The sequence below is a fragment of the Oreochromis aureus genome, linkage group 6 (assembly GCF_013358895.1).
Source record: "Oreochromis aureus strain Israel breed Guangdong linkage group 6, ZZ_aureus, whole genome shotgun sequence".
Lineage (NCBI taxonomy): Eukaryota > Metazoa > Chordata > Actinopteri > Cichliformes > Cichlidae > Oreochromis > Oreochromis aureus.
In genome coordinates, this window is record NC_052947.1 from 37,284,619 (window position 1) to 37,299,567 (window position 14,949).

Consider the following 14,949-nt stretch of genomic DNA (forward strand, 5'->3'; position numbering starts at 1 on the left):
AGACCACCAAGTCCTTTGTTCCATACGATTTTCTTTTTGTCCTTTGTTTAATACTTTAGTGTAGTGGCTCTGAAAATATTGGTCATGCTCCAGTGGAGGTGCATGAAATCACTGCATGACCAGTGAAAACTAGATAAGATGGTTAATGTAACAAAACTATGCAAAACAAGAGTTTTTTCAAAATTCAACTGCTTACAGTTTATTTTGTAATCATGAAATATTATATGTTCTTAGTTGTTTAGAAGGAGTAACATGTTTAGCCAAATATTCTACTTAAATTGCTGGCTGCCTGAGTGGTGTCCAAAAAATGATGTGGGCTTTATAGATAACTGCAAAACTTTTTATGTGTTGTTATTAGAGACAGCATCCATCCCACTTGGAGGGAGCAACTCTTATTTCTAGAAATGTGGCTTATCCGGGGGAACACCAAAGTGTTCCAAGGCCAGCCGAGAGATATAATCTCCCTCACAGTCCCTGTCAGTAAATTATTTACTAGTTGATCATCATATTTATTTACTTATAATTTACATCATATTTAGCTCCTCAGAATTTGAAAGCCTTGAATCAGAAGTACTTGGCTTGGTGGTGTAACTCTCGTACTCACATCTTAAAGCAGATAACCCATTAGCTGGAGAAATTTCCCACGTGTGGGACTAATAAAGGTTGTCTTATCTTATCTTATCTTATCTTATCTTATTTACGCTGGAAAAAGAGTTTGTTGCTTTATAAAATAAAACCCTCTGTAAAGCTACACCTTGCCACTCATCACTGATTAAAGAAAATAAGAACAACCCCAGGTTTCTCTTCAGCACTGTAGCCAGGCTGACATGGTTACTGCTTCTTCACTCTTGAGGATTCATGTACATTAGAACATCAAAGTAGACAAAGCTGCCTGGGTAGAGTGAGGAAGAAGCAGGATATATGTTGACAGCTCGCTAGCTATGAATTCAAATGTTACCTGCACATACTTTACAAAAGCAAAATCAAATGTAGTCAGAAAAGATAGGAACTTTGGGTGAGGTATAGTGGATATTTTGGGTGTTTAAGTTTACACTGGGGGGCAGCATGGTGGTTAGCACTGTTGCCTCATAGCAAGAAGGTCCATCAGTCCAGGGTCTGTGTAGATTTTGCATGTTCTCCCTGTGTTTTCCCTGCATGGGTTCTCTCTGGGTACTCCGGCTTCCTCCCACAGTCCAAAGACATGCAGTTAATAGGGATAAGTTAATTGGTAGCTCTAAATTACTTATGGGTTTGAATATGAGTGTGAATGGTTGTCTGTGTCTATGTGTTAGCCCTGTGACAGACTGGCGACCTGTCCAGGGTGCACCCTGCCTCTTGCCCTAAGAAAGCTGGAATGGAATTTTGCACTGTTTAATTTCCCTTTTGTTCATGTAATTTATCCTCTTCTCATTGTTAAATGGTTCCATACAGATGGCAAAGCTGTGGGAACTCCTGCTCCTGTGTTGGGCATGGAGTCCCTTGTGCCTTCCATCCAGTGTGAGCTTCATTGGTACACCACAGGAGTGTGAAAAGGCTCACTTTGTCCCTGGTTACAACTTGGGTGGCGAAGGCTTTGACATTGTGACGATGGAGAGAAAAGGTGCCTATGTGATTGACACTGAAACATGGAAGATTGGAAATGGTACCTGTAAGATGTACCGTAACAGTTACATGAATGGAGAGAAGCAGAAGGTCCCTGTTGCTGTGGTGGACTGGAGAACCCTGCCCAAGTGCAGTTTGAAGGTCTCCAGTGTGGTCTATGATTCTGTTGAAACTCTTGTCAATGACTCGACATCATCTGTATCCAACAACTGGAAAATTGGCCTTGACATTCCGGTAGATCCTTCAGTAACGGTTGGGGTTGGCTTTGGAGGTTCTCACTCAAGAGACTCTACCTTTGCCATGAAAAAGTCAAAACAAGACCACTACACCTTCTTACACCATTCTATCAACTGTCATTACTATGGGTGAGTATGTCAGGGGATATTTTTCTTATTTGAGTAATTTGCTGAGAATTTTTATTTATTTATTCTTTTACGTATTTCTCTTTTAGTTTAGCATCAAGAATGATTTAAAATGTCACTGAAGTATTTATTACATTTACTGCAGTGGTGTCAAACACTCTCCCCCCCACATGGTCACTCAGAACACATACGTACACACAGTGTTCTGGAATAATCAAATCATTTTATAGTTTTTAGTTATGTTTTTATGTGTTATATGATGTGAAAAGTAAGGGTGGGTTTAAAAAATTGATTTTCACCCTTCATATCGATTTTAGTTTGAATAATGCGATATCGATTCATTAAATCCTGAATCGATATTTAAATATTAATGTATTTTGCCAGAAACGCCAGAATCTCAGGTTAAAGCTCACAAAACTACTTTAACAACTGCCAAATAGCTAAAACAGGTGAAACATCTTCAAGCAACCTAAAGAAGATACTTTTCTTTCCAACCTCCTTAGACTTCAGAAAGTTACACACACATAATAGGGCGTGTTGCCCACTACTGGCGATAGCTTGTATAGCACACCGTATATTTCATACATAACATCTTCTCCCCACTAAGGTAAGCGACCGCTGCACCACCCACAGAAATATTTTCCTTCACTTAAGTGTTTTTTTTTCTTTTCTTTTCTTTCTTTCTTTCTTTTTTTTTTTTTTTTTACAACATTCCTGAAAACATTCCTTGTTAGTTGAGAATAATGTCTTAGAAGCCAACATTCTCATATAACTATTTCAATAAGCTCACCCATCATGGTAACAAGCGGGTGGCTGTAACCTGTATACACTCAGTGTTTCAATAGACTGGCGTGTTTCTGGAGGCATTGTGGTCCGCAGAACTTGTTCAACAGTCTTTTCCTGATGAGACGTACCAGGGTGGAGCAAGGTGTCACTATCACTCTGGGCTGGTAACATTTAGAATAGAATAGAAACTTTATTGTCATCACGCACGTACAATCACGCACCAAGACCGGCTTGCCAACAGTGAACCGTCTGTTCCTGGAGTGTTGTTGTCGGTGCTGTTGTTGAGCATCCGGTGACGCACTGCTCCGGCCACACTGGGCTTCAGAAAATCCAGGCGAGAGTGCAACTTGTGTCCTATGAACAACATAGCTGGCGTTTCTCTGGTTGTTGCATGGGGGGTGTTGCGGTATGTCAAGAGGAACGTGTCAAGGCGTTGCTGCACAGGTGCTGTACCCCTGGAAGCTTTCAATGCATGCTTGAATGTCTGCACAAAACGCTGAGCCAAACCATTAGTGGCAGGATGGTGTGGTGCAGAGCGGATATGTTTGACTCCATTAGCTTTCAGGAACACCCTGAATTACTCAGAACAGAACTGTGGTCCGTTATCACTCACCAGGATGTGAGGAATGCCATAGGAACTAAAAAGACCCCGGAGCACTTGTATGGTTTTACCGACCGTGGTGCGATCCATAATATGCACCTCAGGCCACTTGGAATGTGCATCCACTACAACCAGGTACATATGACCCGCAAAATCCACATGGATCCATTCCCACAGACAGGAAGGACACAACCAAGGGTGCAAGGGCGCTAACCCAGGCTCTTTTTGCAAACGCTGACAAGAGTGGCAGGCTTTAACTTGAAGCTCAATTTGCACGTCAATGCCAGGCCACCAAACATAACTGTGAGCTAAGCTCTTCACCACCCCTGGATGTGCTGTGTGGAGCTCTTTTAGGATATGAGAGTGCAGCTTAGGTGGCACAACCACTCCCACGCCCCACATGAGGCATCTCTGCTGTATAATGAGTTTCTGTCTGCTCAGCAGATAGGTTGACAGCTCATGATCTGCATCCTTTGCAGGTGGGAAACGTCCAGTTGTTACCATTTCCAGGACACGAGACAAAGTGACATCAGACACAGTGTCACGTCTGATCTCGGCGACACTGACTCGTAATGTGTCTAGTTGAGATGCGTAGAATACCTCTACTGCTCCCCGTTTCTCTTTATGTGCAAGAGGCAAAGGTAAACGTGACAGTCCGTCAACATTGGCATGATGCACACCTTCCTGGTACTGCAAGGTGTAATTATGTGCTGGCAGAAGCAGTGCCCAATGCTGCATTCGCGCTGCTACTATTGATGGTGTACCTTTCAGTGGACTCAGAATGGAGGTCAGTGGGCGATGATCAGTGAGTAAGGTGAACTTGTTACCATGGAGATACTGGTGAAACCAACGCCTCCTTCTCAATCTGAGCATAGTTTTGTTCGGCTTTGCTGACACTTCGTGAAGCATAAGCAATTGGCCTTTCTTGGCCATCAGGCATGATGTGTGAGAGCACGGCTCCAACTCCATATGGTGAAGCATCACATGCCAGGCGGAGAGGCAGTTCAGGATTATAGTGGGCGAGTATTTCCGGTGATGCCAGACGTTCTTTAGCTTTCTGGAAAGCTGACTCACAGGCTGATGTCCACTGCCATTTCCTCTCTTTACTGAGCAGCTCATTCAGTGGTTTGAGGACCGTAGCTAAATCAGGTATGAAACGTACATAATAGTCGAGCATTCCCAGAAAAGAATGTAACTGGCTGACATCACCTGGTGCTGGAGTTCCCATAATGGCTCATATATTTTCTGGTGATTTGTGTAACCCTGCCCCCTCCATTATGTGGCCCAGGTATTCCACTGACTCCTGGAAAAACAGCTACTTCTCCTGTTTGAGATGCAGGCCATAGTCCTCTAGCCTGCTCAAAACTGCCTCGAGGGTTTTTAGGTGTGTCATTTTGTCAGGACCACTGACAAGGATGTCATCCGGATAACAATGGGTGTATGGCAGTCCTAGAAACACTTGATCCATAGCCTTCTGAAACAACACATGTAAATGATTGAAATGGAACAGCCCTTTTTGAGTCAAAATAGTCTGCAGCTTCTTAGACTCCTGTTCTACCTCCATCTGTAGATAGGCATTTGCTTAATGAAATGCTGACCCCCTGCCAGAGAAGCAAACAGGTCCTCAATGCGTGGAAGTGGGTACTTATCCACACAGACCTGTGAATTGAGAGTGACCTTGAAATCTCCACACAGTCTTACTGAGCCATCCTTCTTGTTGACAGGCACCACAGGTGTGGCCCAGTCACTATGCTCCACTGGTGTGAGGACCCCAAGTTCAGTCAGGCGTTTCAGTTCAGCCTACACTCGAGGTCAGAGAGCATAAGGCACGTTACATGGTGGACAGAATTTGGGTACACTATCAGGCCTAAGAGTCAATCTGGCTTTAATTCCTTTCATTGTGCCCAGCTCCTTAGAGAAAACGGCTGAGTGTTTCTTTAGCACAGCCTCCAGATTGTCATTTCCACTTTGCTCTCTGGCATGAACATCTTTCAGTCTTTCAAGTTCAGTTTGATAACTCTCAACCACTCCCTACCAAACAGTGGTGGGGCATCCACCTTTACCATGTACAAGGGTAGTGTTGCACATTGCTTGTTCAGTTCAACTTGCACCTTGATGACCCTTCTGGTGCCAGCGGTTCCCCAGTGTATGTCTTCAGTATGATGTCAGTGGGTTGCAGCAGCAACTGACTCAGCATACTTTTGTACTGTTCCCATGGGAACAAAGACACACCATCCCCTGTATACAGCTCCATCTCCGTTTTCTTCCCGTTAACTACAGGCATCAGGGAGATAAGTGAATCCCTCTTTTTTCGAGACAATGAATACATTTCCAACTCACTATCAGTGTCAGATCTGATTCCTTCACTTTCACTTTCCTCACCATCAACATGATGAATTCTTCTCTTTTTGTCCTTCCCTCTGTGTTTAACTGCATTACCTTTCAGTTCAGGTTTTCCGTCTTTCTCTTTCCTGTTCCAGTCTTGGCTGTTTCTGGCTCTACCTTTACACATGTGTTTCGTGTGGCCCAAACTGGTGACAGTCACGGTCCTTATACCAGCAGTCATAATCAGTGTGATTCATTTTCCCGCAGCGATGGCATCCATCACCTTTTTGCGACAGCACCGTGTTCACTTTAAGAGAACCACTTAACTGCTGCACTTCACGTGTTGCTGTCTCTGCCAACATGGCATAGTCAACTTCTTTGCGGAACATGAGATCCTTTTCTGTCAAAAGATGCTTCTCCACAGTTTCACACTTTAATCCACAAACAAATCTGTCCTGTAGAGCATCTTCCAGATACATGCCAAACTCACAATGTTTGGCTTGTTTGGAGCTACCAGGTTAAGCAGCAGACCATACGTTTTGGGACCCATCACACTTAGCAGCACTGGCACTCGTGTCTCAGACTGAATGTCATTAGCCAGGATGTAATGCTCAAAACGTTCAATATATGTTGCCCACTGCTCACCAGCATCATCAAAGGGATCCATCTGCCCAATCGTTCCAGCCATTATGCATCCACTGTCTACAGCCAACACTGTCGTTTCTGACTCGTCGGAGAAAAAGCATGCTATTGTTCGTTTTCCATCCACACTTGGCCACGCAGTCAGTACATGCACAGTAGACGGCCAAGTCTTCCAGACTTCACAACACATAACAGGGCGTGGTGCCAACTACTGGTGACAGCTTGTATAGCACACAATATATTTTGGCTCATACATAACAAATTCCCTCTTGCTGTTTTGCTTCCACCAGGAAAAAATCACACTTCCTGCATGGCTCTCTCTCTGTACTTCAAGACCAGTTTGCCATTAAAAATCTCTGTTTTCTGCATTACTCTGTTATGCACCAGTCTACCGTCTATTCAGTGTTTTCGGCCAAGAAAGCCTAATTTCTGTTGTTCAATAGCGAAGAAATATAAGCTTTTGCAATAATAATGATAAAACCGAATAAAACCTCTAACTTTGCTCTGCTTCACTTCAGCAGCATCAGGTAATGTTCATATGTTGCACATTACCTGATCTACTGATCTACTGCAGAATATTTTTAAGGTGAGTATCTGCAATAAAAAGTCAGGCCAGGAAAAACTCATTCGTTTTTTTCTGTTTTATTCTCACCTACATTGACACAAAGGTATCTGCTGTGATGATTACACCTCTGATGTGGTCTCACAAGTGTCAGCTTTGTTTTTATACATAGATATAAAAATATGGATATGTACTGATAAATGGTCAGAAATGAAATATTTCTGAATGTTTGAGTCAAAATTGAATTGAATTGAATTGGAATCGAATCAGTTATAGAAATCGAAATCGATAACCAGCCCTAGTGAAAAGCATTCACCATGTTACAAAACAGCTGATGATGTTTCAGTTTTTCATTCTGTGGCTTAACCGTTATTAATTGGTATAGATAATCATGAGTAATGTGTTTGTCAGCAGGATTTAAAATGGATGATGAGTTTCTTGTTCAGTTGAAAGTATTATTTTCATCACTTGCAACACAGTGCTTCCTGGTGCAAAACAATGTGAAAAGTCTAAAGCTTATTCTTTGCAGTTTTCCATTTTGAAAAACCATCCAGCAGACCAGATTTTTGGTTGGCCTGATCTGGCCCGTGAGTCAAATGTTTGACATTTCTCTGTTCCTGATAGTTGGAATCAATTTGAATTAAAGAAAAAAACACCCCATAAAAAATAATGTAAATCAAGTGGAATTGTACAAACAGTTAAGTTAAACTTATTTATATGCTTTTCTGTTCCACAGCTACAGAGTGGCAACAAGTCCTCCATTGAGTCAAGAATTCAAGTTGGCTGTGGACTCCATTCCCCCTTATTCCTCTAAAACTGCGCCCTTATATCACAATCTGATTGACACTTATGGAACACATTACATCACACAAGTGTCTCTTGGAGGTGAAATTAAAGCAACCACTGCTGTCAGGACCTGCATGGCTACAATGAATGGACTAACAGATACTGATGTTAGTGACTGTTTGTCAGTTGAAGCTTCAGCTTCTTTTGCAAATTCTGCCCGTATTAAAGCAGAGTATGAACACTGTCAAAGAAAGAAAAAGAAGTTAGGGTCTAATCAAAGTTTCAGCAGTTCATTTAATGAGCGACACACAGAAGCCATTGGTGGAGATATTGATGGAGGTGATATCCTCTTTGTAGGCCAATCTGACCCCTCGGTCTATAAAAACTGGCTCATTTCTCTTAAAACTATCCCTGATGTGGTCCAATACAACTTAAAGCCCCTACACATCATACTGCCATTAAATCATCCTGCATGGGCGGGACTGAAGCAAGAAGTGGAGCAGTACATTAAGAAAAATGCAGTGCTGAAGAAATGTTCAGAAACCTGTAAGATTGGGCACCGATCAAACGTAAGAGATCCTTGTGCTTGTGTCTGCAACAGTAACCAGAATGTGAAGTCAAACTGCTGTCCTGCTGGGAAAGGTCTTGCAACCCTAAAGGTGTTCAAACTTTATGCAGAGGGTCTGTATGGTGACAGGTGGACTAAGACAGATGGTTCAGTGGAGGTGACATATGGTGATCAGAAAAAGCGCACTGATATTATAAGTAATAATGACAACCCTAAATGGAGAGAAACATTTGAGTTTGGAACCATCACCATCAACATGAAAGACAAACTTACATTTGCTGTGTATGATGAGGACACTTACTGGAACAGTGATCTGTTAGGCGAGTGTTCATTTGATCTGCGAGCAGGGAAGGTGAGCGACAGCTGCATGCTGAATCATGGGACCTTCTTCTTTTCCTACATCGTAGAGTGTGCACCAAGTCTTAGTGGGAACCAGTGTCAGGAGTATATCCCCTCGCCCATGAGTCCTTCTTTGGCTGAAATTTTCCACACCAGAAATGGGGTTCTTCTTGGAGAGATTGGGAATAAGTATGAGAAGCCAGTAAATGTGTGAGTTTAATGCTAGATGTCACTACTGAGAGATGAGTCAATAAGAGAATAAGGATTTGACCATATGCTGAATATCTATGTGCTTGTACTTCATAGCATTCTATCTTTGACTTTTATGTGCAAAAATATTTTTTGAACTCAAACATGCTTGTGAGAACTCAAAATTGTAATGCACTTCTTATGCTTCGTTTCCATATTCATTCAAAAATCTAGCAATAAAGCATCAGCAAAGACAACGTGTGTTTCATTTAATTATTCAACAAATAATGTGTTACTGTTTATTAGGTTTCTGTAATGCATCAAGAGGTTATCACAAGCTACAGTTGCCCCATGTGCTTGAGGTGTGAGGGGAAATAAAACTTGTGCACATTGTTGCTGTGGGTGTTAGAGCAGTTAAAAATACAATCTGTGAAAAGAGCACAATGAAGTCTTCACTTCTACATCAGTACTTTAGCATACTTCAGATGACAGAAGCTACTGGTCTGAGCTGGCTGTCAACTGTCAGGGTAAGATGACAGAATTATTTCTTGTTTAAAGAAATTCCTTGACTTGAGCATTTGTTGTACGTTTCTGGTTCATTTCTGGTCTCACATGCATCTTAATTGTCAAATGCCTAGAAAAGGTCAGGGCTGCAGTTCATGTGTGAAAACTACTTTTTTGTATTAGAAAAAAACATGAAATATTCAAGCTTATATATATTAAAAAAGTCATTTATCCTCTTCTCATTGTTCCATACAGATGGCAAGGCTGTGGCACCTCCTGCTCCTGTGTTGGGCATGGAGTCCCTTGTGCCTTCCATCCAGTGTGAGCTTCATTGGTACACCACAGGAGTGTGAAAAGGCTCACTTTGTCCCTGGTTACAACTTGGGTGGCGAAGGCTTTGACATTGTGACGATGGAGAGAAAAGGTGCCTATGTGATCGACACTGAAACATGGAAGATTGGAAATGGTACCTGTAAGATGTACCGTAACCGTTACATGAATAGAGAGAAGCAGAAGGTCCCTGTTGCTGTGGTGGACTGGAGAACCCTGCCCAAGTGCAGTTTGAAGGTCTCCAGTGTGGTCTATGATTCTGTTGAAACTCTTGTCAATGACTCAACATCATCTGTATCCAACAACTGGAAAATTGGCCTTGACATCCCGGTAGATCCTTCAGTAACGGTTGGGGTTGGCTTTGGAGGTTCCCACTCAAGAGACTCTACCTTTGCTATGAAAAAGTCAAAACAAGACCGCTACACTTTCTTACACCATTCTATCAACTGTCATTACTATGGGTGAGTATGTCAGTGGATATTTGCCTCATTTTTTTTTATTTACTGAGAATTGTTGTTTTCTTTGATTTTACAGCAGAGGTGTCAAACAATTTGTAATTATATGCCCAGTGATGGGGAGTAACGGAATACATGTACCGCCGTTACGTATTTAAAATACAAAATATGAGTAACTGTATTCTGTTCCAGTTACCGTTTAAAAAGGTGGTATTCAGAATACAGTTTCTTTGTTGAATTAAATGGAGCACACGGCGGTGTTTTCCTGTTTCATATGTTAGGCTGTGCCCTCTCTATTTTTGGTAATTCCATGCTGGTGGACAGTAGCGGTTTTTGATACGGGCGACACGGGCGGTTGCCTGGGGCGGCATCGCGGTGGGGGGCGGCATCAAGGGCATCAGCAAAAAAAACAAAACAAAAAATGCTCGTACTCATGCTGCCCTGACATCAGCCAGCGCATATTGGGAATGGCATAGGCAGTTTTCTATCGCCCATTTGCTGGGAGTAAGGGCGCCCTCCGTTTGCGAGGTGCGCCTGCTGCTTGCGGCACAGGGAGGAGAGGGCGTGGCTTTGGGGGATTCTCTGGCTGGCTGGAGCAGCATCTAATAACCAACTCGCAAAATAAAACAAAATAAAAACAAACCAACAAACACGAGAACACCAGACATCATGATACAGACTTATAATTCGCACCGATGTTTTTTCAAAATTCTTTACCGAAAACTGAGCGCGAGAGCCCTCGGTGCGCCTGCACGCTGCTGAAGTCAAAGTAAACTTTATTGTCATCTCCGCTACATACAGTCCAGTATATCGAGAGACGAGACGACGAGGCTCCAGTTACAGCAGTGCAAGTAAACAAACAATAAATATAAGAAGAGTAAGAAAATAAATATACACTTTAGGACTCGGGGTAAAGGGAGCAATAACAATTTAAAATTTATAATTCACAGTTTGATGACTTAAAGTCTCACACACAACCTGTCGAGAGGGGCCGGCTGCTTCCAAATAGAGCAGATTTCACTCATAATGTTGTAAATCTAAGCCCATTATGTAGTCATGATTTGAATCCTGGTTTGTGCGAAATCCCAGAAATACACCTTAGAAAAAGTGAATCTGTGAACTAAGGTGTAGGTCTATTAGGTTATGTTGTGGTGATGCTCGGGTTGGGGGATTTGTGTTCATACTGGAGTGCAAAATTAAAACCAAGATGGACGAGAAAAGTTCAAAGCCATCAGGTGCTCAGTTTAGAAAAAATAGAAAAGAAGAGGAGGAGAAACGAGCAAAATATACAGGTATGCAGATGTGTCATTGGATAATGGCAGGTCATCCTGAAACAATCAGAATCAGAATACTTTATTAATCCCTACGGAAATAATGTGGGTTACAGTTGCTCCAAGAAGAAATGGTAAAAATAGTAACAGTAACAGACTAAACTCCAAACAATACATTATGTTACAGACTTTAATATTAATTAGTCATTGTCAATTGTTGATTTGTCCTGTTCTCATTGTATGATGAATTATGATGGCTGTTTGGTAGCCGTTTGCATACTATGCATACTCTCTCTCTCTTCATATGTGTGTGTGTGTGTGTGTGTGTTTCTCTGGTGAAATTCAGTATGGTTCCGACAACAGTTTTATGTTAACGTACAATCCTTAATATGTTTTGTGTGTGTATGTGTGTGTGTGTGTGTGTGTGTGTGGGGGGGGGCATAGGGAGTGTTCGCCCGGGGCGTCAAACAGGCTAGGACCGCCACTGCTGGTGGAAACCCAAACAAAACACGCATTAAGAGGCTCTATTGCTTGTGTGTTGAATCAGCCCCCCCATCATCCTTAAGTGAGTGAGACAGGACTCATCACCACATTCTCATATCGTCCTGATCCTTCTGGCCTCGCTATAGCACAAGACACTTTAACACCCTACCCACGCAATGTACACAAGCTGTAAATTTCCAGATTGTTTTATTTTATTTTATTTCTATTAATATAATTTACATAACTCACCCTCTTGCTGCACATAATGTTCTCTTTGTATATACTCATTCACTGTATATAAAGTTCTGTCTGTCCCTCTCTTTTTTTTTCTTGGCACAGTCGAGAAGCATATCAGGTCACATTTCACTGCGTGTTATACCTGTATAACCATGCACGTGACAAACAAAGAATCTTGAATCTTGAAAATCTTGTGTCTCAATCTCGCGCCCCATGTCACCCCTACTTGCGGCCCGCATAATGTCGTGAAGACATATTTTTAAAAATCATTATTCAAAAAAGTATTTAATATGAAAGCAATAGGCAGAGTGTTACAGTCATAGCCCTAAAGAATGCAGCCTCATGGGTAGTGTAGTTCGTGACGCAGGGAGAATGGACTGACATACCCGTTATGTGTCTGTGAGCGCGAGGAGGAAGGGGGTGAGGGGGGGAAGGAGAGTCAAAAAGTACGAGCTGTCACCGACCAGAAACGGGAGATGGAAGCATGTAAATATAAAATTAACCACTGCAGCCAAAAAGAGTGCCCAACGAGCGCAGTTGTAAGTAAGCTGTTAAGACTCGACTGTACACTGTGTTCGTGTTTTCCTCCGAAACAATACGTTTTCAGCTACGAGCCCGACAGGAAAGCGACGTATTAGCCAGAGGTCCCTTTACTACGGTTTGGAGCCGCGGACCTGTTTTATATAGGTGCGGAATAGTTTTCTATACGAGATCACTGCAAAAAGTGCAGCCTTACCTAATGTCCACCCTACTGTTACTCATTTTATATTAAGATTTAAAAATCTAGTTGGTATTGGTATGGTAGTAATAGTAATAAATCACACAGCAATAGTACATTATTGTAGTTGTAAAAAGCATGATAATATATTAAGTAATCCAAAGTATTCAGAATATGTTACTCTCATTGAGTAACGTAAAGGAATATGTTACAAAATATATTTTGGGGCATGTATTCTGTAATCTGTAGTGGAATACATTTTAAAGGTGACCTTCCCAACACAGGGCCACACTGTATATGCCATATATAACCCAAATTCACTTTATGTGGGGTGGAGCAGCCAAACTATCTCAAAAAAAAACTATTAAAAACATCTTTAAATGTAAAGAAATTATATACTGAAAATTTTCATATTCATTGTATCATACTTTTACTAATTAGATCATTAAGTTTGAGTTTTTCCTGTTTCTGTCTGTAGCTTAATTATTGTTCCTCAATATTGCTGGCTGTGGTTAATGTATTTGTCAGTAAGACGATGTAAAACTGATGATATACCTCGAGTTAAGATTGAGTAAAGATGCAATCTTTTCATAATGATTTAAAAAAAAAAAATGCTTCCTGGTGCAAAACACTGGGTCAGATTCACCTGTGGGTCATATGTTTGACACACCTGTTTCTCAACAGTTTGCTGCCATTTCCTGAGTATTGTGATTCTGTTTTGAATTATTAGAAAGAAAATCTAAAGTGATTTAAATAAAATGGTTCAGACATTAATGCATTTATATGCTTTTCTGTTCCACAGCTACAGACTGGCAACAAGTCCTCCATTGAGTCTGGAATTAAAGTCGGCTGTGGACTCCATTCCCCCTTATTCCTCTAAAACTGCGCCCTTATATCACAATCTGATTGACACTTATGGAACACATTACATCACACAAGTGTCTCTTGGAGGTGAAATTAAAGCAACCACTGCTGTCAGGACCTGCATGGCTACAATGAATGGACTAACAGATACTGATGTTAGTGACTGTTTGTCAGTTGAAGCTTCAGCTACTTTTGCAAATTCTGCCCGTATTAAAGCAGAGTATGAACACTGTCAGAGAAAGAAAAAGAAGTTGGGGTCTAATCAAAGTTTCAGCAGTTCATTTAATGAGCGACACACAGAAGCCATTGGTGGAGATATTGATGGAGGTGATATCCTCTTTGTAGGCCAATCTGACCCCTCGGTCTATAAAAACTGGCTCATTTCTCTTAAAACTATCCCTGATGTGGTCCAATACAACTTAAAGCCCCTACACACCATACTGCCATTAAATCATCGTGCCAGGGCGGGACTGAAGCAAGAAGTGGAGCAGTACATTAAGAAAAATGCAGTGCTGAAGAAATGTTCAGAAACCTGTAAGATTGGGCACCGATCAAACGTAAGAGATCCTTGTGCTTGTGTCTGCAACAGTAACCAGAATGTGAAGTCAAACTGCTGTCCTGCTGGGAAAGGTTTTGCAACCTTAAAGGTGTTCAAACTTTATGCAGAGGGTCTGTACGGTGATGACTGGAGTCAAACAGATGGTTCAGTGGAGGTGACGTATGGTGATCAGAGAAAGCGCACTGATATTATAAGTAATGATGACAACCCTAAATGGAGAGAAACATTTGAGTTTGGAACCATCACCATCAACATGAAAGACAAACTTACATTTGCTGTGTATGATGAGGACACTTACTGGAACAGTGATCTGTTAGGCGAGTGTTCATTTGATCTGCGAGCAGGGAAGGTGAGCGACAGCTGCATGCTGAATCATGGGACCTTCTTCTTTTCCTACATCGTAGAGTGTGCACCAAGTCTTAGTGGAAACCAGTGTCAGGAGTATATCCCCTCGCCCATGAGTCCGTCTTTGGCTGAGGTTTTCCACACCAGAAATGGGGTTCTTCTTGGAGAGATTGGGAATAAGTATGAGAAGCCAGTAAGTGTGTGAGTTTAATGCTAAATGTCAGTGATGTAAGATGAGTCAATGGGAGAATAAGGATTTGACCATACGCTGAATATCTATGTGCTTGTACTTCATGGCATTCTATCTTTGACTTTTATATGCAAAAATATTTTTTTTAATTCAGCCATGCTTCTGGGCAATGTAATCCACTCTGTATGCTTCTTTTCCATATTCGTTCAAAAATCTAGCAATAAAGCATCA

The 14,949-nt window shown here is 41.7% G+C and overlaps 2 protein-coding genes across 2 annotated transcripts; both read left to right on the forward strand.

Annotated features, from left to right (window-relative positions):
- Window positions 1-1,431: 1,431 nt before the first annotated feature.
- LOC116333177 (perforin-1-like) lies at window positions 1,432-8,968 on the forward strand. Its single transcript, XM_031756365.2, has 2 exons — window positions 1,432-1,967; window positions 7,617-8,968. The coding sequence occupies exons 1-2, from the start codon at window positions 1,432-1,434 to the stop codon at window positions 8,785-8,787; spliced, it is 1,707 nt and encodes a 568-aa protein (XP_031612225.2). The 3' UTR covers window positions 8,788-8,968.
- A 215-nt stretch (window positions 8,969-9,183) lies between these two features.
- LOC116333133 (perforin-1-like) lies at window positions 9,184-14,949 on the forward strand. Its single transcript, XM_039613146.1, has 3 exons — window positions 9,184-9,289; window positions 9,522-10,057; window positions 13,563-14,949. Exons 1-3 carry the CDS (start codon window positions 9,206-9,208, stop codon window positions 14,731-14,733), a joined length of 1,791 nt encoding a protein of 596 aa, XP_039469080.1. The 5' UTR covers window positions 9,184-9,205; the 3' UTR covers window positions 14,734-14,949.